Below are 27,983 nucleotides of genomic sequence, written 5' to 3'. Positions count from 1 at the left end.
ATGTCACAGTTCACTATTTCACCGTTCATGATATATTATGTCACAGTTCAATATATTATGTCACAGTTAAATATATTATGTTACAGTTCAATATAGTATGTCACATGTTCAATAGCCAAATGCAAATTTAGACGGTGGGTGGGGATGGATGGGATCAGGAGCACGTGCAGTTGTCTATAGAATTTGTTGAATTATATATAATATATACATTGTATTAAAGCATATAGGTTTTCAGTTTTAGAGACAACTATCTGTGTTCAGGGGGAGCGTTTTAACTTGACCCTCAGTTCTCATGGAAAATATAAAAAAAACATAGATTTGGGCGAATCAGCCCTAGACGTATATGACATATACGCAATGTAGAAATAAAATATGTATCTCTTATCATTGAGAAAATATGTTGTTGTTTTTTGTTTTTTTGTTTGTTTGTTTCTTTTTGTATTTGTATTTGTATTTGTATTTTGTAAATGTCAGCTGGTATCATTTCTGTAAAGGAATTTACACCAATAAAATTATTTGTTTTGATTTGATTTGATTTATATGATACCCTATACCATTATACTAGTCATATGCCTCTGTGTGTATACATAAAGTCGGGATCAGAATTTTCTTCTTCCAAATACCACCTCAATTCAGCATAATTGATATACTGGCAAGATAAAAGTGATTAAATATCTATCATTTTTTCTATTTTCGGGTGAAATTTTGTTCTCCATTGTGCATGGGAACAGTTCCTAATTATGGGTAAATTAAATTGATACTGTGCTTTATTTCAAATTTCGCGAGACAAAATCAAAAAAGGATATTACTACGTACTATTTCTAAGTAAAAATCAGAAAACTTCAATCAGAATTGCAGTTCCTTAGTGTCGAACCAGTCTGAAACCCGAAATGACACAAACCAGAGTTTAGGCATACAAATATTTTTCTCGCACAAATTGCCTAGAGCCATGTTTCATTCAGATAAGAACAGTTTGTCAAGTTTGGTTCAACTTAAAATGCAAGCAATCCAGATTTCGAGCGAAATATATATATATATATATATATATATATATATATGTTCTATTTTACGTTTTCGTTATAAAAGCATATAACAAATTTTAAAATATTTAGTTGATTCAAGGATATGAAAAAGTAAACTTGATCACAAAATTACTGAACTACGAGGAAAATTCAGTACGGAGAGTCCATAACCAAAATGGCAAAATCAAAAGCTGAAACACATCATACGAATGAAAAGCAACTGTCATATTCCTGACTTGGTACAGGCATTTTTCTATGGTGGCCGGTTCAGGCCATTTCGTGTTTTAGTCCTACATATTCTAAAGGACGAAAACACGAAAACGCCAAGTCGAAAACGCGAAACCTTAAGGTCGAATAGGCGAAGAAGAAAACGCGAAAACGGAAAAAAAATATTTCGCGCTTTCGACATTGTTTATTTATAGGACTCAGAACTGTATTGTCCGTCCATGTCTTCTTTTTTAATTTTTTCAATTTACAAAGATTTTTTTGTTTATAAATTTGATGCAGTTTTCATTATTTTTTTTTATTATTAATAACTCCGTTATAAAAGCTGATAACTTTGTTTTATTGTGAATAAAAAAGCAAGAAGATGTGTTATATTATTCTTGCCAAATAAGACAACTCTACACCAGAAACCAAGGATGTTGAAGTAAGCAATCAGTAACCGTACATACTTCACAATGAATAAAACCCATACCTCATTGCAACCTATTAAAGGTATCGACTGAATGACAAATTTAAAACAATACGAGAAAATTAATGGCCTGGTTTATGCACACAAAAGTTACCAATAAAGGAACTTACAAGCTTTATTATTGAGTGCAGTAGCGAATTTAAACAAAAAAAGACAGTTTTGAATTTAAGGTTTCTAGATACCTTATTTCACAATGACATTTTCTTGTAAAACAAAAACGAACCAGTTTTGAAAATACGACAACATAACTATAGTACTCAGAGAATAAAAGCCGAAAGATGTAAGAAGGGTGACGTGAGGATGTCGTCAGAATCTTTGAATATCATATTATTATATACAAGTACAACTAACTAAGAGTCCCTGGATTGAAAACAATCATGCTGCCCTTCATCTTATAGAATAAAGCATATTCTATTCTTTTATTTTTTTATGTGAATCGGATATTATTTCCCTGACACCATTTGCGAGTATGGTCTTGAGGAAACGATGATAGTCCGTCGGAAGGGGACGATAAATGGCTGACCCGTGTTAAGAGAGAGACATATCTCTTGCACGTTAAAGACACCCTTGCAGATTTCGAAAAAGAGCAGGCTAATGCCTCTACAAGGCAGCACTCGCACCCACAAAGTGGAAAGGGATTAATATAAGTTGCAAAACTAGTTTCCCAATCCACTATAAATAAATATGTTTAAACTATTATTTCCCCATCAAGTGTATAACATCAGTCAACCCGCGACTTTTCTTTAATTTTGTATCAACAGAACATTTGGTTGAGTGGCTCATAAACAAACCGAGATATTGAATATTAGTCCATCCATCAGCTGGTAAGGTAAAATTTCAGTTCTGTGTTACACACAGGGTACCGCTTTTTGTTTTTGTATAAATCTAAAGAGTATTGTCTGAAGAAATACTTGAAGAGGTGTTAGACTTTTGAAAAAGTGTCCAAAAGGGGTTAAAAGGGGTCTTATTTAAGAGTATATCAAAATCTCTGTTTAACCCATATATACAGAAAAAAGAAAATGTAACCAAGTATTCGGTACTATTTCTCTTATCAAATTGAACAAATCATATCTTATTTATACGCCGGGAGGCTAATTTTTATTTAATTTTTAAATCGTATAGGACCAAGAAAAAAAGGGGGAGGGTAATATCCAAAATTCATGATTTTGAATGAAACAAAGCATACATACTAGTTTTCTTGATAACAAAAGGTATATGTTTTACATTGAAACATAGAGCATCAATTAACTAAAGGCAGTTGAACAAAATTCAAAGGTAAGAAAGAGAAAAAAACATGGACTGATCAAGGACAAACACAAACATAAGCAATGTACATCACAGTCATTAAAAACACACATAGTACTAAAAAAAATAAAAGAATTGTCAGGATTTCAAGATCTATACTAAAGTTCGTGTAGCAAAAGAATCACCACATTTTAAGGTCATGAAGAAGGTCAATCCATAGAATCATCTTAATTTTCTACCGAATTATCATCACCATCATCTTCATCATCTTCGTCGTCATCGTCAGCCATATCAACGATTTGATTATTCTTGTTGCTAGAAGCATTCGTACATTTGCAGCCATCTGTACAGGATAAACCTGGTCGAACACATGAACATCTTTTGGTAGCACAACCAGCTTTACATGAACAGCTTACCAGTATCAATAAAGCATCTAATACTGGCGGTTGGTCTAGCCAATTGATGCTGATCAAATCGTTCTTAACAATCCAACCATGGTTGTTTGGCGATGGAACAGTGTTGTGTTGAAGAGCAGATTTCCAAATCTTTGCCTGAAAGTTGGCTTGTTTGATGTGCTTTAACATTGCATCTTTTGTTGGGGGCAGTAGATTATAATTGCGCATCTATTAATCTGCATTTGGAATAATAATATTAGAACTGATATAATTCTGAAAATAGCAGCCCAATACTTCCACATCCGTGTCAGACGATTTTATACCAATGGAATCGTAACCTTTGTCAGCTACGTCTTTTGCATGAAGAAACATCTTTGTGTCGGCTTCTTCCTGTATGCTTAGAAGCTCAATGCATTCTATACTTGTCACTGTTTCATTTTCAACATATATTTTGTGGCACATACTTCCATATGATACAAATAAACTGGGACTATTATACTAATAGTATTAGTCTTAGTCTACCAACTGACAAAAATTTCTTCAAGTGCCGAGGACAAGATTGTTTTGATCTAGAAATTGACGTAATGATTTGACCTCCCAAGGACCTGTGATCCCGTTCTTAATTTTTTATGGATATTGTGGGATGCTGATCAGTGACAAAATCAATACGGGGAGCTCTTTCTGAAACTAAAAGGGTGTTTTATTAAACAACAATTGCCAAATCAGAAAAAGTACTTGGTATCCTAGTAAAGGATTGACAGGGGTGTGGAAATATTTGTTGTGAGCACTTGTCCCTGGGCAAGTAAAACTGTAAATTTTACTTGTCCGTAAAAAAAGTTACTTGTCCTGATGGTCCAAATAAATATTGTAGTATTTTATTGTTAGCTAATATATGATTCTAAGCACGGTTTTGCATCCCAAACAAATCAGTGAAATCAATTGGTTTATATGCAGAGGCGGATTTAGGGGGGGGGGGGGCAGAGGGCCCGGGCCCCCCCCTTTTTGGAAAAAAATTTGGTTGCTTATATAGGGAATCACTGAAGCGTGACCGGAGCGGGCCCCCTCTTAGGTCAGTCAGTGGGCCCCCACTTATGAAAATTTCTGGATCCGCCACTGATATGTGTAAAAATTTAGGAATGTTGGAAATGGTTTTATTACATCAATGGTACAGAAACTCAAAAGCAAATCAACTAAATGAAATGACATGTAAAGGACAAGTTTGCAGCATTGTTTTTTAATAAAAATTGTAGCCAGTAGGTACACTACATATACTAAATTTAGAGGATAGTGAGTGAAATGGAAACTAAATAATAGATTAACTAATTATTTCTATCAACTGACACACTTGGTTTTTTCTTGGTAGTTGAACACTTCTATTTACCACTTAGACAACACATAAGGTTGCCTTTGATCTATAAATAAGACAAACACAAAACTTATTATCTGAATTTCTTTCCAAGGGGTAATCTGATATTCACGATGTCTGATATTCTCGCTTCCGTATTTTTTTCATATACACCTTGACCATCTCCGTTTGCGTTTCATGCTTTCGACTAGACTCGTCATTCTTATTGTCTTGCTTGCCCGATGTTTTATTTTAAAAGTATTCATCAATCTGAATCTCGATTCAAACTCTTAAGAAATGACACTTCCGGTGAATAGTAGATAAAACATAATCGACGATCCCGGCGGGTCAATGGACAAAGCCAATGTATGTATGTATGTACTCGAGATTCCGCCAATTTAGACGCACCCCTTGATTGACTGCAAGGGTACAGTGGATCCATGTACACTCCCTAAGGATTAATGGAGATGTGTCCTTTACAATATTATCCCACCACCAGAACAATCCCCACCCAACACCGCCCAAGGGAGCGTGTAGGACACCGGGAAGTCTGTTATGGTGGAGGAAGCCGAAGTACTCGGAGAGAACCACCGGGCCACTCGGTGGAAACAGACAAACCAGAGAGATATCAGAAGATTGATCTCCAGGTCAAAGTAGGGGACAACTTTGAACAACCGAGGCCCCCAAAGTACCCATTCTAGTTTAAACTCCGGTCTGGGTACCAGAGATGTGTGTGAGAGGGTGAAAATTACCCTTCTGATGTACTGATATTTTTAGCACCCCGAGTGAGAATCGAACTCGCGACCTTCAGCACTGTAGCCATCGGTCTTAACCACTAGACCACGAACTCAATATTACGCGACTCGGGTTTGCATACTTATTTTTACTCATTTTGGTAATCGATCTATTTCCGGAGTTATGTAATATTTATCGTCATGAACATTGATGTTTATACTTTTAAATATATGTTTTTACTTGGTTTCTTTTACATAAATTAAACATCTTTATACGTTTTGAAATTAATCCTATATTTTTGCTGAATTTGAACTTTGTCTTGTATATTATTTTACTTGTCCACGGGCAACCAAGATAAAAATAATTACTTGTCCTGGTGTTAAAATGTACGAGTCGGGCGAGTCGGGCATAGCATTTCCACACCCCTGATTGAATAACTGCCGTACCATCAAATATCGACATGCTTTCCTCAGAAATGGCTTGCATTTGTTCAACGTCCTTTTCTTAAAGACCACCTAGGACAGATTTATTTGTCTTTACAGGTGTATCATCAACGTTTGCAAGAGACCATGGAAGAGGACATAAATCAAAACTGGACTACCTCTCGTATATCTAACTGTCTAGTCTGGGCTATGACAGGCAGGCTACCAAAAAGATTTTTATCTGCTTTCAATATGATGCTGTTCTTAACACCCATTAACTGTTAACCTTTTATTTCCTTGTTGAAAATGTAAGCAATGATTGTCTTTTGATTTGTTTGAAGATATTGGTTGACTTTTGAATAAGCCGTTCATTAATGACATTTTCTGATGCCGACTTTCCCTTTTCATACGCGTTTGGAAGGTCGCACCTTATTTTCGAAGAAACAACAGTACCCGAGGAAAAGCCAAATAACTGCTTAGATGTTTCAAATGGATTTGTCCACCTTTGCAGTGTCTGAACCAATTTTAATAGTCAGTTTCTTCTCGCTTCATTTGAGTGTTTCAAGTTCTTTTTGTGCGGATGTTTCAGGGTTAACAATTCCTGCCAAATCTCGACATTTTAATGATATTGAAGCTGTTTCATGTGCATTTAACAACCAACATTTAGTAAAATTTTGATTTTAACCGAAACCAACAATGCCACCTCTTGTTTTGTATCTCTGTTCAATGTTTGCTCTATTGTTTGGTCAACTGGCGATCTAGAAAATCCATGAGAGCTTCTCTGAACACAAAAACAACCAGATGAAAGATATTCATGCGCATCAGGATGGATATTTTGCATATGAAGCAAATAGACTGACATGTATCGGGAATAGTTTTGACGGTCATATGCAAATCTGAATGCAAACAAAGTAACAAAATCATTTGACAATATGTACAAAATTAAAAAAACAAGACTAAATCATGTGCGTAGCTACGCGGTTTACGTCAAAACGCCCGGACGTACACTTGCATTTTGAAAATAAAACAAATATTCGACATAGAATAAGAAAAACTGGTCAAGAGAACATCAGCCTTGTGCTTTTTTTTCTTCAATGGATTGTAATTTTGAATAAAAAGGGACTAAATTTACTGAAATAGATCATTTAATATATTTGTTCGAATCTTTTGTAAAAGTCTGAATCTACTATGAATTCTACATACTTTTCTTATATTTAAAGCAATTCACTATCTGCTCAGATTCGATATGCAAGAGCAATATAATAATGCAATTGTATCTTTAATTTCCCGACATTTTAAGGACAAAATATATTTCTTTCTGCAATTAATAAGTGGTCGCAGTTTGGCTTACATTTTGTTATTTCTCAATTACATTAACTACTTGTTGAACCTTCATCGAATTTTATGAAAATGCCGAAGAAGCTTTTTCTATTACTTACAGCCCGTAACAGAGTAGTGATCGAGTTCGCGTTTCTTTACCGTCAGAATAAGTAACGTTATCGACAAACTTATTTCAGAAGTGACATAATTTAATTTTCTTCATCGACAAAATATTTCATGTCCAACGTGTAAGTTTTCATTGTTTAAGTCGAAGTTTTTTTAACACAGTATTTGTATAATCAACCTCTGTCATTGGGATTTTCATTTTAACGGTAAAGAATCAAATACGGGATCTCCGAAATTTCTATCATTTTTTACGAGGAAATCATTATTCAATCGAACATATGTCTTTGTTCATGACACATATTATGAAATACAAAGGAGTTGAATACTTTCGAACTGACGGAAACAAAAATATATAATCTAGAATGTGTGTTCTGTCATAAACAATGGCTTCGTCATGCGAATCGATGACATTGATCATGACTTTATCGGGGTCGCATCCATCGTTTCTACAATAAACATGACCTCATCGATTTGCTCAATGTAGATATTATATACTGCTTGCACTGTGAATATTTATGGGATTCAACACTGTAATAGTTTTTCTTTCGTCTGATACAGAATACCCAATATCTTTTCTTTTTCATACCTATCTGTTTATTATGTCCCCGGGATTATGTCAATCGTACATTGTTGCAATACCGACATGCTTGTACTTTGTCACAGAAAAAACTGAAATAAATTTCCTTCAAATCGAAGTAAAAAATACAAATGTACCCTTTAACATTTAAAATGTTGAAGACAAAATTGCTCTATATCTTAAGTTATTGACGAATATTTGAAATTGAAACCTCTATAAGATGTGATGTACGGCATTTCATTTTATCATTGGTAATGATCCATATCTGACAGAGAAGAAATATTCATAATTCTCAGAAAGTTTTCATAAATATTGTTAGATACCACTAATCGTTCCAACAATCAAGACAACAGAGACAAACAGGGAAAAAATATGAAAATGAAAAGATATGACTTTAAGTGTTAGCATGTTCTGGGAGACGGCACTCAATTAACAAAAAAATAATTGATGTTTTAAGGAACTGTAGAGGTCTCCACAGGTTTTCAACAAGGGTAGAATTCAAAACCTTGAATATGAAAGCCTCGAAATCCATGATACTTTTTCTGTGCGGTAGTTATATCTACAAAATCCAATCATGTACACGACATATAATACATGTATATTCATACATGTATATTTATATATTGGGAATTTATTTTTGTTTCCAAACAGAATTATAAGGTTATGTATAAGTGCCTCCGTTCACTGCACAATTGTAAATTGTCTTCCTAAAGACCAGCAAAAATAAATGGCACAAGTTCACGTAATCATAAAAAAAAGTCGTATAATTTACGTTTTCGAAAAAAAAAAATCAGAAATACGGAATATTATATGTGAATGGTTAGGAAATCCGTTTCCCCTACATGTTTTAAAAGTCAAAGAAAACTGTTTTCCCTGATACAAACGTTTTAAGAACCAGCTTTGTGTAACTTATAGACAAATTCGACTGGATACAAGGAAGTTAATATGTTTACTCTGATTTGAAATTATCTTTTAGAACTTTTTTTAGTAATTGAGAACCTATGTTGTTTATGGGTAATAGGTGAAATGTTGCATGATCCCTCAAAATGACAGCAAGCGCAGTTTTCCGGACGATTTTCATTTGTACACTGCTAAAAACTGTCAGGTCCTGGCCATGGTATATTTTGGAGAAATGTTTTTTTACTGATTTTCACTAAAAAAAATATTCTCTGTGTGTGCCATTGCAAGAAATAGTTTTGCTCGTTATTTTGTCATATTAAAAAAAGATGTCAACAAAATTTTCCCGTTTAAACTGTACTAGAAAAAAGTTTGGCATGTGAAACGGACGAACATATTCTAACAGAAGTACAAATACCAGCCCTCCCTTTTGTGTATACATATGAGAAAACATTTCAAAGTTATTGATTGAATTCAAATCCATCACACATACGGTACACATTGTAGTCCGAAAAAATAAAGGACTTCATTCCTATCAAACACCTTTTTAATTGTTTACCAGTATATTTCTTTTAGTTTTGGGTAAAATTGTAAAGGAAATAATACTATCAAGACGTCCTTCCATAAATCTTTTTTTTTTCTGTTCTGACTTTGAAGAAATGACTACTTTTCGCCCAATCGAAATGGTGCATGGACATATTTTGTTTCATATTATTAGAATTATTTTCAATATTATCGGTATTAAACTTGATTATCGACACATGAAAGTTTGTCAGCATTGTCAATCTTTTTAACGTTAAAGTACCAATAGTTCGGTCACTACTCAATTAAGTTTGTCGATAACGTAGCAAATTTTGATGGTAAAGAAACATCAATTCGATCACTTCTCTGTTACGGGCTGTATGTCTAAAGCTAAAATTTTGAAAGCATTTTTTTCGTTCATTTTTCAGTTCTTTTCTGATAGACAGCCGGATAGCCGGACTCTTTTTTACGCAATTAATTGTTTTACATGCTCAATTTATAAATATTCATAGATTGTCGTGAAATATTCCAGATCAAGAAAAAAATATCAAAAGAAAATTTTAGAATTTTTTTAAATCCCTTTAAAGGAACGATAAATTGATTCACTTTTTGTAAGAAGAAATCATAGGTGTTCCAGAATATTTTTTATATTGCACCTCTTAGAAATTTTTTTTTTTCGTGTTTATTAAAAGGTGACGTTTTGTGGATTGTATGCTCACTCACGGCACCATTTAAACTTATTTAAAAGTAATATTGGTTTGGACGTTTTCTCTAAAACCAATGACCATTAGGCTAACTTCCAGTTTAACACGATGAATAAGTTACATATCACAAGATTTAACCAAAACAAACAAACCATTTAGATTCAAAAGTATGTTGCTATCAATGATTTTTTACTGACAGGAATCATTACAGTATCTCATTCTCGATAGCTTTAGGGGGCTTCGTCCCTTTCGAACCCACTACCAGCAGGTGCTTTAACATTGAGCGGTTGGCACCCCTCATATCCCTCGCCAAGATTCGGGCGTACACGTAAAAATGACCCAGCTACGCCACTGTGTATTATTTTTGTTTTACTTTTAATGTGAAGCTAGGTATAGACATCATGACAGAACTTGTATTCATTGGAAAAAAGTTTTACTGGCTAGTGTAAAAGAATGGGTTGTTAGCCGTATGCTCCCCGTTTTGTTACTCCAAATTTCATATTTGTTAATGATTTCGCAACTACAGAAGGCTAGCTCAAAGCAGGTTTAAGTAAAACTCTTTGACTTTCTATATTTTTCTACATTATAATTTGAAAAATATAATTGTAGTCAAGTTAAGCATATTTTATAGTAGGCCAATACAATATAAAATATAAATTCGGTAATTGTTGCATTACGGGAAAGGGGTGGTTTGTTATTTCTGATTAATAAATTCAAAGTAGATCAAGATAGCCTGGCATCCTGACCCAATCATTGTAAGTAATCAAAACTGAGCTAGAACCGAGGTAAAGATAGTCCAAAGGCTAAAGATAATCCGTAAACATTCGCGATAATGCCGACTATGACTCTTTTTGTAACTATCAACTTCCGCTTATTTTCGTCTGCTACACGTGTGAAAATTAAAAAATATTTTCAAGGGCAGATTAATTTTATGAGACTATATCAATCAAATCAAAATCATTAATAATAATTGTCATAGCTTTTTATTTCGCTGTCATAATATACATCAATGTGAAAGGACAGGAAATTTGACAAAAGCCGTAGAGTTACGAGAACGACTCGGCACTCGCAGCAGTGCAAACTCTGCACAAGTTTTGGAAAACTCATTCTTTTTATCACAAATAGCACATTGCTGCGTAATCGGGCGTATAAAATAAACAAACAAACAAAGAAATGCTGTTCAATTTAAAGAAAACACTGGTTCGGTAAGCTTGGCTTCGTCTGCCATTGTTTGTAAGTTTATGTTTACACAGCAGGTGCGAGTGACGTCACCTTGGAAAATCTTTGCGATTTCATCCAAAAGAAAAGTTGATTTCTATATTTAAATAATTTATTTTTAATTGAATCATATCCTCATCTAAAAAATAACCATACATATTTAATTGCACTTTACCAAAATCATACGAAAATACTCAATCAACCACATAAGAGCGGGTCTATTTAAATAAACAGATGTTTGTGCGCAAGAATATGTTTGTATTTACCGATGTAATTCGCCCGCCCAATGTTGTCTTTCTTGTCTGCTGATAATATCGAATATCTGTTGTATATTTAAAACAGTAGCGGTATTTAAAGGTAAGAATTGAAAATAATTGTTTTTTTATCGTTAAAGATTATTAATCATCACAAGTTTTTGACTGTCATGGTCAATTTTAATATTTTAACACCACAATTTTCAAACCTGATTTCTTCTGTTCTTGCCTCCTAAGTAAACAATTTTGCATAGCAAATGAAGCTTTCAACTGATTAACCCATGTAATCAATTATGAGTTTGAGAGACTATGATATTCTTAAAATTGATAAATTTGCATTTTTAAATGATAAATATCCAAATAGTTTTTCTTTTTAACTATTTGAAACCAATAATAGATTTGTAAACATATTGGCTAATGCATGAGTTCTTTATTAAATTAAAAATACAGATAACATCACTACTGCACATTTTTTAGAAGGTAAAAATAATATGCAGGAAAGAAAAAAGGGGGAAAGGTGGAAATGTATAATTTTTGAGCCACATATTTTTGAAAGTTTTAAAAGGTAAAAATAATGCATACAAAGTATGTTTGTCATCATGTTAAGTCATGGGAATTAAGTTATTTAAAGTTATATGATACAATTTTCTAAATGCAACTATTTTCTCAAATATACATGTATAATGTTGGTTCCCCCTTTTTGTGTATGTGTTTGCGTATTACATTTATGAGGGTGTCCCAAATTATTTTTTTCCTAGTTGACCCTGTTGTTTCTCTTCTGGAAAGACATGTTGGCATTGTTGCATACATATATATATTAAAGTAACACACTTGTATTTTAATATGAATTGGAGGATTTTTGTATTTTGAGGGTATATAAACATTTCTTTCTGTGCAATTACTGAGAATATTGCTGAACACTTAAACTCAACAAAAGTCTAGTCACTGAACAGAAAGTTGAATTGAGAGCTACAAATATATTTTTAAAATTCAAATTGCAAATAGCACTGGGATGATACATGTATAAATGGTTGCAGATCCAGGCTTTGAGTTAAAGTGATGCATAACACTAAGACTTTTAAACATTTTTTTATGCCAAAATATTTTTCTGATTTAAGGGGGGATAATTGCTTGGTCGCTTTCCAGTTGTCCCCCTGGCTGAATATGTCTAAGTCCTGCCCAAAAGGGAAGAAAGTCTTGCTGATCGACAATTATAATACATGCAAAGAGGGAAATGTTGCATCTTTTCATTAACATGGTTTAAATGTCAAGTTATTGACACTACTTAAAAACAAATGCTTAAATACTTTCACAATGGATTCTTTTGTTTATACTTCTATACAGTCCAGAAAAAAACTGTTTGTTGCCCCGAGCATATTTATTCACTTATTATTTTGTAATTTCTGATTATGTGCTTGAAAAGAAAGACTACATTTTTAGCAGAATTTGCGTAGTAGACATATATTTTTATAGTTTGATTTATTCTCACAAATTGAGGTACCCTTATGAAATATCATGAATGTAGCATCTAGCTAAGCAAACAAATATATTTGGGACTAAATGTCTAAAATGTAAGTTATACATAGGTGAAGTCTTAAAATTATGATAATGTTATCCCCACTGTACAACCAGCCGTACTAATTCTATTTTAGTTATAAATTATTTCTGTTAAAAATAGCATAAATTAAAAATTCCTGGCTTGTCATTGTCAATCAAACAGCTTTTGAGAGATTAAGCTAGGTGTAATCCACCAGTTTCTACATAAGAAAATGTCTGTACCAAGTCAGGAATAGGACAATTGTTAATCATTCGTTTTTGATTTTGCAATTTGATCAGGAAATTTTCGTTTTGAATTTTCCTCAGAGTTGAGTATTTTTGTGATTTTACCTTTGATAACTATTTACTGTTAATACAGTATAGGTTTGCTTTTTCAGACTTTGTGTATATGTAAATGCCTTAATATTGTAAATGCCTATTGTTAATTTCTCTCCCCTTGTGTAGAAAAAATTGAAAAAGTTCTCAATCTGACAGCATACTTGGTGAAATTATGTGATAACACAGGGGAGATAATATGTGTTACTTTTTATTAAATCTCATTTTAAAAACAAATGCTGTTTACAAATCATTGCATATTCACACATTTATCTGAAGATAAAGTTACTGGAGTTAAAACTGTGAAAATAATATTCTTTCAGTTTGTCTGTAGGCAAGCCCAGTTTTTTAGAATGTTTTAGTTATGAAAATTATTTGTATTTTGTGTGTGATAAAAATTCTAGCCTTCATGTACCCAGTAATAATAAAACTTCAGTAAACTTATTGTTCTTTTGAGTAGACTCATCCAGTTTACTTTTAACAAATTTACTGCCTTTTTGTTTTTAGATCAGCAGACTTGGGTTGAAAGTTGAAGAAGGCCTTGATGCGACCTGGTAAACAGCCTAGTCCTCATTGTTTGTCCCAGGTATAAATGTTTGTTTACTTTTCGTTAAAAAACACCTAGGTTCGGTTTATTTGTTTTAACTAAATGGAAAACTTACTCATACCAGTAACCAAATAATGTTTTAACTAAGGACACATATATTTATTTCATTTACAGCTTTTTAAATGAATATGTTTTTGATAAAGAAAAATGAAGCAAATAAAATAATGTACAAATATATTCCTTTACAAATTAGCAGTGTTGATACAATATTAATTCCTGCAAAATATTTTGTTTTAATGCATTCACTGACTGACAGTAAACTAAATTACATCTACTCTAGACTTCTACAAAAATCTTGATTTAATTAGTCCCCTACCAATGAAGTCAAAGAGGACTTTAGGTTTGCACTCTGTCCGTCTGTCTGTCCATTTGTCAGTTCCAAACTTTTTTCTTCTTGCTTGAAGATATCGATTTGATATTTGGTATATTGTTTTAACATGACAAGTTTTTTTTTAGTAAATTGTTTGAAGAATTTAGTGGTAGGTTGTTTGTTATTTGATTTAGTTTACACTAATAATTATGACAAGTTATAGATCAAGTTAGAATTTTGTTGCATTACAATGATATTTTAACCAGTAGTGGACTATGTACAACTGATGCCATGCAATACTCACAGAATGCTAGTTTATATGAATTAAAAGAGACATGATAACTGCCAAATTAAATTAAGGCTGCATCCCAATTTCACTAAAATCTACAAGAAGTTCAGAAGTCAGCATACAGTCTTGGTTTCCTTTATTGGTATTTTTTTTAAATGACCTCATAATTCTTTTTGGATTTTGTTTTCTGCTTGATGTTTTCTCCATTTCTACATACTCCTGTATGTTTCTGAGGCAAATGGTTTATTAAATTTAAAATTAAAAAAAAATAGACAAAATGTGGTATTCATTCTCAATTTTATATTTATGTATAAATTTGCAAGATTTCTTTTTGAAATAATGAGCTTTTTAAGCCTAGAGCCTTCTGCACAAAAATGGGAGAATATTGTATAATTTAGAATACATGTATAAATAATTTACATACAATCAGCATGTTAAAACATACTGAATCCATGACAAATGGTAACTTAAGAATAATCATGAAATAGAGTTGCAAGGTTCATTATTAAAATTATATGCATTGGATTATTTAGGACAAGATAAGTTTTGACTGACAATTGTATTTTAGAATACCTGTGGCCTAAAATATAAACATTACCCTATTTAGAACATTGAAACAGAGAAACGACAAACATTAAATTTTGAAGTGTTATAAACTTGTTCATATATCAGCCTGTAACTATGTGCTTTAATAAATAATGTCGAAGTGTGTTGTTTACCGATTTTGTAAACAATCAATGACCTGGATTTTATGGGTATTTGTTGTGCTATGTTTTTATTGATTGATCTATGGATTATATATCCTTTATGAAAATAATAATTAAGGGTATTTATACTTTACCATATATATTTGTATACTTTTATAAGCTCGTACTTACTAGGTCATCAAAGCAGTTGACAAATAATTAAAAGTATAATTCACTTCTATATATATAAGATTTAATGATAAAATTATTTGAACTGACCTGTGAACTTGTTCTTTCCATTTAAAAAATGCAGTTTTTAAGCTTTCAATGCCTGACAGCAAAATGTGAGCAACCAAAAAATCTTTGAAAACTTGCATAATGTATATATACATAAGAGACATATAAAAAAAACTTTTATTAAAAGAGTGCTTAAGTTTCTGCAATTACAGATTGATTGCAACAATTTCAAAAAGTGGTCTGTAGCAAAAAAAAGTACCCATATCCAACCACACCCTCTATTTACAGTGACAGTTCAAAATTTACTGCCCTTCACCAATATGAAGCCACTTTACCATGAAGTTTAAATCTTATGTAACCTCCTTTGATAATTTACATCTTCATCTGGAGGCATGCTTCAGCTGGCCCCTAAATAAAAATGTGTACTATTTTTGTAATAATGGACATCATACTTAATTCCAAAACCTACAAATGAACTTAAATTAAACATTATACAAGCCACTAACAAAGGCCAGAGGCTGCTGACTTGGGGATTAAACAAGTGTCATGAGATATCAACCTGTTCTTAAATACAGTATGATAATTGCCCAAAGTCTAGGAAGAATGTGCCTATATTTAACAGTGACTATCAATCTAATTAAAATATAGATCCTGTGTAAAAGCTTGTCTTAGCATAGGCCATAGCTTAGACCCTCAAATTGTATTATAATCAGATTGCCTGTTTTTACCAACAACAGTAAACAAAAATATCAGGCAACTGATACAATTCTTTTAGCTTTTCCATATTGAAAGTTACATATTTATTCATTTTAGTAGCATAAAACTGTCCCCAATGATTTTTATGCCCCACCTACGATAGTAGAGGGGCATTATGTTTTCTGGTCTGTGCCTCTGTTCGTCAGTCCGTCCGTCTGTGCCTCCGTTCGTCCGTCCGGTTAAAGTTTTTGGTCGAGGTAGTTTTTGATGAAGCTGAAGTCCAATCAACTTGAAACTTAATACACATGTTCCCCATGATATGATCTTTCTAATTTTAATGCCAAATTATAGTTTTGACCCCAATTTCATGGTCCACTGAACATAGAAAATGATAGTGCAAAGTTCAGGTTAAAGTTTTTGGTCAAGGTAGTTTTTGATGAAGTTAAAGTTACATCAACTTGAAACTTAGTACACATGTTCCCTATGATATGATCTTTCTAATTTTAATTCCAAATTAAAGTTTTGACCCCAATTTCACGGTCCACTGAACATAGAAAATGATAGTGGGAGTGGGGCATCCGTGTACTATGGACACATTCTTGTTAAATATTATTTTCACTTTTCATGCTGGTATGAGCATCTGAATTTGGTGTTTTGTTTCTATATAAAAAAAATATTTGGTACAATAAGTAAGGTCATGCCACAAGAGCAATTTGATTCTTAAAATTTAAGGTTTGTAACTTTGTAGTTTTTTCAATTAAGTTAAATATACAATCTCTTAACTTAAATGCAGCAGCATGCAGCATGTTTACCTTTCCTCAAAATCTTTGGTTATTAGTAAGATCACATGTAATGATACAAGATATCTACTAAATAGAAGCCCTTGACGTTGTCCTTGACCAAATTTGTTGTACTGAACTCTGTTACACCAGATCAAAACACTAATAAAAGACTACAGACTTTTTTGTATTTAATTCCTTGTTCCATGTTTGATTCTTATGTTCAGTGTCAAATATTTCATTCATTTCTTGACCCCAAATTTCAATTCAGATGTCTGTGAATATTTGAAACACAATATCGAATTGATATTTTTTTTAAAGATACATGAATATTTCAAGTTTAAAGACTATATATGGCTTTAGCTACATAACTGACTTGACTGTGGCTAGTGGGTTTGCAAATTATATATATATGCCCATTCATCAGTGCAATTTTTTATTAATTAACTTTCATATAAATATTTCTAGAGCGTTGTAAAGAACAGATCTTAAAAAATAAGAATTGAGGTTCTGTGTTTACTAACCTTTAAATTACAAAAATTGTGTTATAAGATAGTGTTGATGTTCCAAGTATTGGAGAGTTTTATTAATTCATGCATATAAACCATTAGGAAAAAAGAGGAAAATCTAAACAAGATATTGTAAACAACTCTCCCCATGAGCATTATTTATTGATGTAGCTTTATAGGTCAAGGTTTGTTTATTTTAAAGTTTTTACAGAACTAAGGGCATGAGCTGGTTATTGCTATAATTGATCCAATAAAATTTGATTTAACTGCTGGATTTTTGTTTGTATTTTCATGCATAAATGTTTTTTATGGATTTTAAAAGGCAGACGTTTGAAAAAATATTAGACTTTTTTTATATTTATTTATACCATTATATAAACAGGTGTTAATTAGTTGCATTTATGAAATAAGGGAGGGTGGTAAGTTATAGAGTGTTTTGTAGTAAATGCATACATATCTCAATGGTGTTTGTGCTCACATATGCTTTTCTCCATTCATTTGTCAAAATATGCAGGTGCTACTATAAACAATTTGTCAGTCCATTTTCCGATGTAATGTCAGTAATGAAATGTGTAAATACAACAGGCCTGAAGAACTATTTTGTTAAAATAGGGCTTATTTCATCACACTATTAACAGGATTCCTTCTTCTTTTCCTCTTCAGTCTTGTAAACCACATAGACTGACTGTAATTTCCAACAAGGTGTCACTTAAAATATCCAAATGTAACCATAGATGATATAGTATAAGGAAATTCATTAGAAAGGAAAAATGGGAAATATCTTTTGAAAAAAAACAATATTAGATGTCGTTAAAAATGAATATGTTATAAATACACCAGAATTCTTAATTGTGTCACTGGAACAAATTTGACTTGCAAAAATGCAAGTTATTTATATTAAATCATTAAATTTTTGATGATAGACATTTTAACTTTGCTATAATGATAAATAACTTATAATTTATTCTTTCATTATGACACATTGGGGGTTTGGTATGGTTTATTGAACATGCTAAAGCATGTGATCCTGCTGTGATATATTCTACCTAAACTGCTTATTAAGTCAGTGGCAAGTAGATTTTGAGAGAACTATTTATAGAATACTAGTACTAAAACATACACGTGGTCTTTATCCCAACTTTCACTTTCCTTTTAAAAAAATGCATATTTGCTGGTAAACCAACTTTCCAATGAAAGACAATGTTGATGTGGTCTTTATACTGACACATTCAAAGTTATTAACAATGATTAAGTTGCAAAGTTTATGCATTGCACAGTGCATGCCTTCAGTCATAAATTACTAATGAAAACATAGACCGGATTTAAACCTTTTCCTCTGTCAAACTGTTCCTTGTATGACTCTCTATGAGGAATAGTCTACAGAATCTAATAAAGGGTACACTTCAGTTATACCTGCTAAATGGAGTCAATAATTATAATAAAGTTGTGTTGTGTAAAACTTTTCAGAAAGGATGCATTTTATTTTGAAATCCGTGAAAGTTTCCTTTGTTAAACTTGTGTAGTGCCTAGTTCTGAGTGCATCTGAGGGATATCCCCACACAGATTTATTTGCATACTGCAAGTGGGTGTCAGTCTTTAATGAGATGGATGTCTAAATATTATTCAAATTTTAATGCCAAAGCCTTGATATAGTAATAAATATTATTTAAAAATTTAGTCTGATTTGTTGAATGTTTATGAATACATAATATGACCTATTATTGACAAATTTATGAGTGATATATGTATTTTTCTATTTATGAAATTTGATTACTTTCAATATATATTGACATGTTGTAATTCCATTTGAAATTTATTGTTAATCAGGTGCTTGAATTTGTTTAGCTTGTCAATCAGCAAACTGCGAGATCATTTATGTTTTAGACCTAATAATTTCCTTATATCATAATGATATCATTTACAATGACTCATCTGCAGTTTTTTGATTCAGGAGAATTTATTACCTGTAAAAAAAGTGGTGTTTCTTATAGCATTTCAGAAAGTATTAATTTGCTAATGAATAATAATTTAATATTCCAAATCTCAGGAACAAATGATTTGTAATTATGACGGTAAAATTAGGTGAAGTTTACATCAGAATGGGGTTAAAAATTCGATAAAAAAGTGTTTGTTTTTTTTTCTCGAAAATTTGGACTACTGCTGAGAAAATTTCAAGCAAAACAATTTTTGAATACCTTTTTATTTTTAACTCTCATGTTTACTAAATGCAGAATTCTTTGAAAGTGGTATGCATCACATGTACACAAAGGGTCACTTCTGTTTTTAATACAAATTTTCAAAGAATTTAAAAAAAAAAAAGCAAACAATCCAATTGACATGGTAGCTGATGTATCATGAGTATCTTATGCAATTTTTAACAGTTGATGACAGTAATTAAGATATGACTTTCTAATTTCAGGGACAACATTCAGTGAATGGAAGTAGACTTAAAAGAAAGATTTGAAGATAGCTGAAAGGTAGTTAGTTCATTTAGATAAATATATTTTTATGCCCCATTTATGCCCCACCTATGATAGTAGAGGGGCATTATGTTTTCTGGTCTGTGGGTCCGTTCGTTCGTTTGTGTGTCCGTCCATTCGTCCTGCTTCAGGTTAAAGTTTTTGGTCAAGGGAATTTTTTATGAAGTTGAAGTCCAATCAACTTGAAACTTAGTACACATGTTCCCCATAATATAATCTTTCTAATTTTAATGCCAAATTAAAGTTTTGACCCCATTTTCACAGTCCACTGAACATAGAAAATGCTTGTGTGAAGTTCAGGTTCAAGTTTTTGGTCAAGGTAGTTTTTGATGAAGTTGAAGTCACATCAACTTGAAACTTAGTACATATGTTCCCTATGAAAAGATCTTTCTAATTTTAATTCTTGTTATATACTCTCTATTTACAAACTTACAGGATTGATCTTCTTCAATAGGAATACACACCCAGTAGATCCCAATACCAATCAATTGATTTAATACGACAACAGAGCACCTGAGATCACCTCTGGTTTTTGGTGGGGTTCTTTTCCTAAGTCCTTGATTTTCTACATTGTGTTTTGTAACTGTTGTTGCTTTTAGCCTATCTTTTATCTCATAAACGAAAAAAAAACATATGTCCATCATCCATGCATTAGAACTATCTTCCCTCTTGATGTCTCTTATGGCTTCCCATACAATCAAATATATATAATATTTGACCTTGAAAAGTTGATCTGGACCTTTTCTTGACAACATAGTTTTTTATACAAAATAAAAAAAAAAAGGTAGGGTTTAATAATGAAAAAATATGTCACATAAAGTAGATTGTACTACAGTAACTTACTTGTGATTTCTCTGACAATGCTGACATTTTCATGGATTTTTCTGGTACACAGTGTCCCTCATTTTTGTTTAGCCAATGTTTCTTAAAAAATTCTATAAAAGCATTTCACCAATTACTTTGAAAAGAAGTTAAATTTTACCTTTCGCTTAAGGGTAAAAAAGTTGGCTGCTAAAAAATTAAGGATTCTTCAAGATTTCATGAGGTCTAATTATAAATCCTAATGCATAAATATCGATCTTAATCTTTCTCAACAAGAAGTGAAATGTTTGCCACTGGATGTAATCAAATACAGTTATGTTCTAAAATGATAAGAGTAAGCAGGACATTATTTTTCTAAATTATTGGGACATTCAGTACATTAACCCAAGAACCAGATATAATTAAGAAAATACTTTCTAAAATAATTTATAACTAAGATTGGCTGCTCTAAATCCATTTGTCTAGAAGTGGCACTCTTGTGTGCTGTGACGGTTGTATGATACAAATTTAAAGTTTTAAACTGTATATATGTTACCTTTGTTTTTAATAGTTTCATCCAATATATACTGTAAATGAATGTAGATGAAATGGGTTTAACTAAAAGCTCAGGGAAAATGTGAAGATTATTTTTTGGAAGGTAGTTTTAATAAATGCATGAACTGTTGAAAAAGATGCTTTCTCAACATTTTTTTCCCCGTTGAACAAGTGTTATTTTTTTTGGGACACATGTTATGTCTAGTGAAAAAGCTAATTGTGACAAATTATTTCTTGTTTATTGACACTTTGACACAACTAAATATGTGTTTATATTTGTCAGCCATGTGTCATTATGCCCAGAAGGACTGCTGAAGTATTAATTATATTTTCGTACACAAATTACAATAAATGCTTGATGTGTTGTTTCTCCAGTAGCTCTTTTTCACATATTTCATAAATTCAGTTTATTTGGTGTTTTTTTGTTTTATTATTTTTTTTGAACTATTTCCATTTTCCGGTTTAATTTAAGAATACTTGCAAAATGTATAGTTACTGAGATTGTTATCATGTGCAGTATGTATTGCACCACAGACTTTTAGTTATAAACAAAAAATCTTCCTAAAATAACTATTGTATAATTTTGCTTGACAAAACCTGAATTGAATATCCAATTGAAAAAAAATACAGAAATCTCTTGGAATACTTATACAAAAGTTTTACTTATTGAAAAGAACATGGTTCAATAAGGGTCATATTCAACCCAATTTTCACTGAGATGGCAATGTTTAAATTCAAGATTTCCATTTAAGTCTATTTTAAAATTAAATCTAATCATAACTAATGTACATCATGGGAAATGGCGCTTCTGCTTTGACTTAGTGAAATATAAATATATTGAGACGGTATTTCACAAGAAAACCCAAGTAAATTTGTCTTAAATACTGTTTTGTTAAAAAAAAAAATTCTCAATATTTTATACATTTATGATGAAAAGGTACATGCAAAAATACATTTATGAAAGACTTAAACTAATTTTTGCAGATGATCAACAAAGCTGTTTCTTGAAAAAATAGATGTAATACATTTTAAAATTTTAGATATATATTTGGATATATTTCCATGGGCATCATGAGTTGTTTAATCACAGAATTGATTCTAATAAAACTATTAAACTTCATTTTTAAAGCCAATTTCTTTATGGCTTACCTGTAAATAGTTACATAAATCAGGTTGTTGTTAACTGAAATATTGCTAACTGAATTAGAACTTATTGTTAACTGAATCAGATTTGCTCAGATGTGTTGAATATCTAGTACATTTGTACCGAGATGGTTATAGCTTGCTTTTAAGTGTGAGCCAAGGCTCCAGGTTGAAGGCAGTACTTTGACCTATATTTGTTTACTTTTCATTTATTGTATCTTTGATGGAAAGTTGTCTTGTTGGCGCTCATACCACATCTTCCTATTTATATAAATAATTTTTTTCCATCAAATTTTGATTTATTACATTATTTCTCTGAAAATCTTTTGTATTCACTCACCAAAAAATTCAATCCTAATCTACAACTCACAGATACAAAAGCGTTTTCTTTACTCCTACTGGATGGAAATCTTATTTTATAGATTGTGTCTCATACAATTTCTTATGACAAAAATTTAGTTCAAGTAGTATAAATTTGTTAGAGTTATTTCCCTTACAATGTTCTGACATTATTAATGAAAATAACATTGCTTGGTAGTTTAATATATCATGTATGTTTTATGACCTTATGTTGTAAATTATTGAATGGAATCAGGCAATTACATAATTTTTATGTTTCATATTATCACTTTTCAATAAATTAATTTATTTGATGTATGTTTCATTGTTTAAATGTTGTTTTTTTTTTTGTTTTTTTTTATGGTATTTAAAAGTTTCTTACAACTGTAAGTAAATATCCTGATAGTTTCTGGGATTGTATGAAATAATCCAATGAAATCTGAAATTATCGTTGAAATAAAAGAAATCCATTTTAGCATCAAATAATTTTATTTCAAATGTCTTCTGTTTAAAGTATAATCTAGATTGATGAGACTATAATTGGACTCATATTAGTGATAAAAGATATACATGTACATGTATTTTTCTTAATAAAAAGTATGTTGGGTTGGTACAGTTTTAGCTTTAACAATTGACTGATATTTCACCTTATGAATTACTTCCAAAAACATTTTCATCAAAAGTTAGTATTTTGTTGCAGTTGCTTACTTAATTTCAGTTATTTTTTTAAATTGAAGATCTAATTTCTTTGAAATCACAGATGTACTGAGAGTTTAATGAGGAAATAAGCATAAAAACCCAATAGAATGCAACATTATCCATGTTTTTACCTTTTCATAATTTGAGTGATCAGATATATCTTATAAAATGTTTATTGATTAAAGAAATCGCATTTACTTAGGTACCTTGATTCATCAGGAAGAAAAGTTCTCATTGTAGTTCCTGATGTCTATGTCGATTTGGAAAAATAAAATACCTGCACTCGTAAGAGGTGTTGTGTCCATATTTATTATTTTAACCTTAGAATGATTGTTATAGGTTAATGCCGAATCTATATATATAATGGGCAAATTATAGCAGACTATGGGGTATGGGCTTTGCTCATTGTTGAAAGCCGTACAGTGACCTATAGTTGTTAATTTCTGTATAATTTTGGTCTCGTGTTGAGAGTTGTCTAATTGGCAATCATACCACATCTTCTTTTTCTTATATTATACTTTTAATACCATTTTTCATAAATTCTAAACCCTCTAAATGTATTTCCTAATTTCAAGTTATACATGTATTCATTCATATTGAGTCTCAAAATGTTTGACAGTGTGTTGGAGGATTTGTCTAACCAGTTTTTGTATAAATTTTTAATATGGATTATTATTCATAGCATAAAAATCAGATCCAATTGACTTAGGAGATGTCACTAAGGAGGCTATTTATTGTAATGTATGAGATCTAATTAATGAATAAGTGAAATTCCTACTAAATATTTTCTATTGCAATAAATGCAGTACAAATGCGTTAATTGTATATAAAATTAATACCAATGAAAATGCACAATGGCATCAGTGCTGCTTGCTAGCTGTTTTATTAAAAAAAAATATTTGTGAGTATTTTTATGTTTTGCTTTCTTTTTGTATTTTTACCAAATTTGTATATTTTATTACTGTGACTAAAACATGTCTAGAGTCCCACATTACAGTAACCTGTATTTTGTTTCGATTCCGTATGATTGATATGTTAATCAGTATGATATTGCAGAAGTATATATATTGTTATTATGTTCACTTTACACTGGTTCTTTGAAAAATTATATGAGGATGTACATGTTCATAAACCATTGGCATCAATTGATTGTTCTATTTAAGCAGAAGGAAATCTTTTATTTATTTTTAAAGGTTTCAAAATTATGCCTTGAGGTTATCAATGTATTAGTGTATAGTTTAATTTGAAATGTATCATTTTTTTCAATTTAAATGACAGTCTATGAGACATGCCCATGTATTAACTATAAATGAGAGCATGACAAAACACATGTAATCATCTTCATTTATGTCATTGAAGTAAATTTATTTTATCAATGAATGTTTATATACTACAATACTTGTATCAAGGATTTGTATAGTTAACTATACAAATCCTTGCTTGTATTAATAATGGAACATCAATCAGAATCTTTTATTTTTATTTTAAAGTGTGTTTTCTTCCATTTTTTGAAGTGACCCACATGTTAAATATATTTGGTCAAATTATGAATTTATGAAAATATTAAGTCCATTTAATAAAAGAAAATGGTATTACTAGTTACATTATGTCATCTGACAAGTATCTGTAATAATAATGATCATGTGATCAGGTAATCAGAGTGATCTATATGGGTCATTAAACCTTCAAACACAATGATAAGCAACTTAACATGTGTTTTATCAATATGGACTACCTCATATTGAACTATGACCCCAGTAGAAACAAACCAATAGCATTTGTATGTTTACATTTCAGTTGTTTTCTAACAGCTGATTGACAGGTTGTGTTTAGCAAAGGAGAACTGGGAAACACTTTAATTTTTATTAATGATTTTTTACCTATGTAGCACAGAACATTATTAAAATAATGTTGGTGTAACTTGGAAAAATTGTTTCTCCAGCAATAAATTTGTTTGTAATTATGCAGTTTGAATACATCTATTAATGGATTTTGTTGTAAGCTGCTGAAGCTGATGGACTTTATGAATGAAGTAGGTGTATCCAGGTCAGTGGGCCAATTTAATAAGAAACTGTAGTACATCAGAATCAACAGACTTGGATTATAGATACTCAGTTGGCTTCCTGTGAAAAAACTTTGTGATTCTAAATTTAGACAAAAAACATTTCCTGCATATAATTGTTTAGCTCATTAATTTTATTTTAGATTGTAGTTGTATTATTCACTATTATATATTCTCAAGACTCTTTGAATTGTGACTTGATAATTGTTCAGGAGTTGAACATATGACACAGATAGGATTATCATTTTATGATGAGCATTCAGTTTGACAGTTCAAGGTATATGAGAGATACTCCGATCTCTCCATTCTATTCACATCCTCCCCATCTTCCGACTTTATTTCATCCTGATATATACAGCCATATGACCAGATTTGACGAAGATCTGTGGAATTCAAGACTTGCTGAGAGAAAAATCATGGAACGATACCAAGAAGACAAATATTTCCAGAGAATATCTCCTCCGAAACAAATGTCAGAGGAAATCAGACCCACAGAAATTGACTTGACAACTACAGGACACAGGAATCAGGTGGAGGACTACAGTCGTCACAGTCCACGGTATTACTACAACAGTCTAGTAGAGAAAGAACGGGAGAGTGAAACAGATTATTCTATTAAGTCTCACTCCGTGTCACCTCCAGGATTGGATGAAAGACTGAGGAAAAGTTCGTACTATACATCTTCTTCAGTACAGGTAAGTTAGGTCTAATTTTATATATATGTCAGACAGCAGGTAGGATTTGGTGGATAAAATTATGTCAACAGATTTCAAATTTCTCAAACAGGTGTCATTTCCTCAACTAAGATTTCTGTTTTATCTTTTAAAGGAGTTTCAGATTGTCAGGGACATTGTTATAAATACTTTTGATTAGTGTCCTTTTTCATATGTTACATCATGTTTTTATTTATTTAATGAAATGCAGATCTTCTTAACTTTAAATGTTTACTGTGCACTGATTGCTCTAACTTGAAGCGTAATGGAAATAGTCTATTTTTAGAGAATGAGAAGTATTGCACTCCATCAGCTTCAGAATATTACTGTTTTCTCTAATTTAGTCTTAATAGTTTGTCACTTGAAAGGTTTAGAAACATGCTTTCATTATGTATTTATCATTTCCATATGGTTTACATATTTTGGAATGTAAGACTGTTCAATGTAAAACATAAACTGATGTATTTATATTGAAATGAGTTTGATAAAACAGGATATGCTTTCCTTATGTGCATTAAGTAATTTAAGTACACTTTGTTTTTTCTGTCTTTTTGTTTTGCCATTTTTTTTTATAATAAGCAGAATTTAGATGAACTGAATCACTTCAAAATCAAAATTTATCAACATTTTTAATGTATATTGAACCTCAGAATTTTTTTTAATCCATTAGAATTTACCAATAGAACAATATGTATAAATTAGACAGATTGTAAATGAGTGTTCATTGAAGGAAGTTCAAGAAACTGACAATTATTCTAGAGTCCTTTTCATTCAAATGAGCCCACACATTACAGACAGACAAACCATTAGTGTATGTCAAATTTATTCAATCAATATATATAATACATCTAATACATGTATTTGAATTTTCTGACCTCATGTTTTGTTTTTTTTTAATTTAATTTTTCTAAACTTTCTTTATGTATGTAAAAACTTTTAATTTTCATTATTCTAACTTTTAAATTGAATCTTAAAATGAAATGAACCCTTTTTGTGTTACTTTATCTAATTCAATGTTTAGAGAAAATATGTGAGAATTGTGAGATAACAAATTGAGGGAGACAGAAGGTGAGCAGGATTAGAGATTTTATAGCACATCATGATGAAGCGAGGTATTTCTGCTAAAACTGCAACCTGACTGCTGACCAATGACAAGTTACTTGATGGTCATTCAATATTTTATTTTTTTACATGAAAAAAAATAAGAAATTTAACTGGAACATTTATTCTTGGATTTTTTTCACTGTGATTTAGCCTTCATCCTTCCATGCATTTACAAATCTGTTTTCCGCGTCTTCACCTATCCAATTAAGTTTTTAAACAAATATTTTCTTTATAAAAAAAAAGCTAACATACCTTTGAAGTCATTTGAAAGTACAAAATAAGTTATCAAATTGACACATCAACCCAGAAATTACTAATTTTAAAAATCATTAAATATAAATAACCTATATTTTCTGTAAGTTAACAGGATGTTTTTGGGTTATCATCATGATCAGATAAAATCGATGGTAATCGGCTTTCTTTAATACTTGAAATAGCACAATTTCCATATTTGTTAATTAGAAACTACTACATCAGATAATATAGACATGTTGGCGTAGTAATTGCTTATGCTTATGTAAGCAATATTTATTTAATATGACCATTTTATTGTTAAAAAAGCTCTTTGGTTGGGTTGTTGTCTCTTTGACATATTCCCCATTTCCATTCTCAATTTATGATAATAT

At 31.2% G+C, this 27,983-nt stretch overlaps 2 protein-coding genes across 3 annotated transcripts in view; one reads left to right on the top strand and one right to left on the bottom strand.

The window, feature by feature from the left end:
• LOC143079586 (S-adenosylmethionine sensor upstream of mTORC1-like) overlaps nt 1–20,399 on the bottom strand; it is a 41,347-nt gene extending 20,948 nt beyond the window's left edge. Inside the window, exon 1 of the mRNA XM_076255030.1 lies at nt 20,375–20,399. The gene's annotated coding sequence lies outside the window, so the exon portion shown is untranslated. The remainder of the gene's footprint in view (nt 1–20,374) is intronic.
• LOC143079514 (forkhead box protein P4-like) overlaps nt 11,472–27,983 on the top strand; it is a 64,053-nt gene continuing 47,541 nt past the window's right edge. The window contains exons 1-3 of one of the 2 annotated variants that reach the window (XM_076254899.1): nt 11,472–11,579; nt 13,856–13,934; nt 19,881–19,938. Coding sequence is in view for 1 of the 2 variants with exons in the window: in XM_076254891.1 (XP_076111006.1) it covers nt 25,789–26,235 (447 nt within the window). In the remaining variant the exon portion in view is untranslated. Of the gene's footprint in view, nt 11,580–13,855; nt 13,935–19,880; nt 19,939–25,303; nt 26,236–27,983 lie in introns of those variants that run through there. The other variant, XM_076254891.1, reaches the window with a different exon arrangement.

The sequence above is a fragment of the Mytilus galloprovincialis genome, chromosome 1 (assembly GCF_965363235.1).
Source record: "Mytilus galloprovincialis chromosome 1, xbMytGall1.hap1.1, whole genome shotgun sequence".
In the NCBI taxonomy this organism is placed as follows: Eukaryota; Metazoa; Mollusca; class Bivalvia; order Mytilida; family Mytilidae; genus Mytilus; species Mytilus galloprovincialis.
The sequence above is the reverse complement of the archived record's forward strand: the minus strand, read 5'-3'. Positions and strand labels throughout refer to the sequence as shown.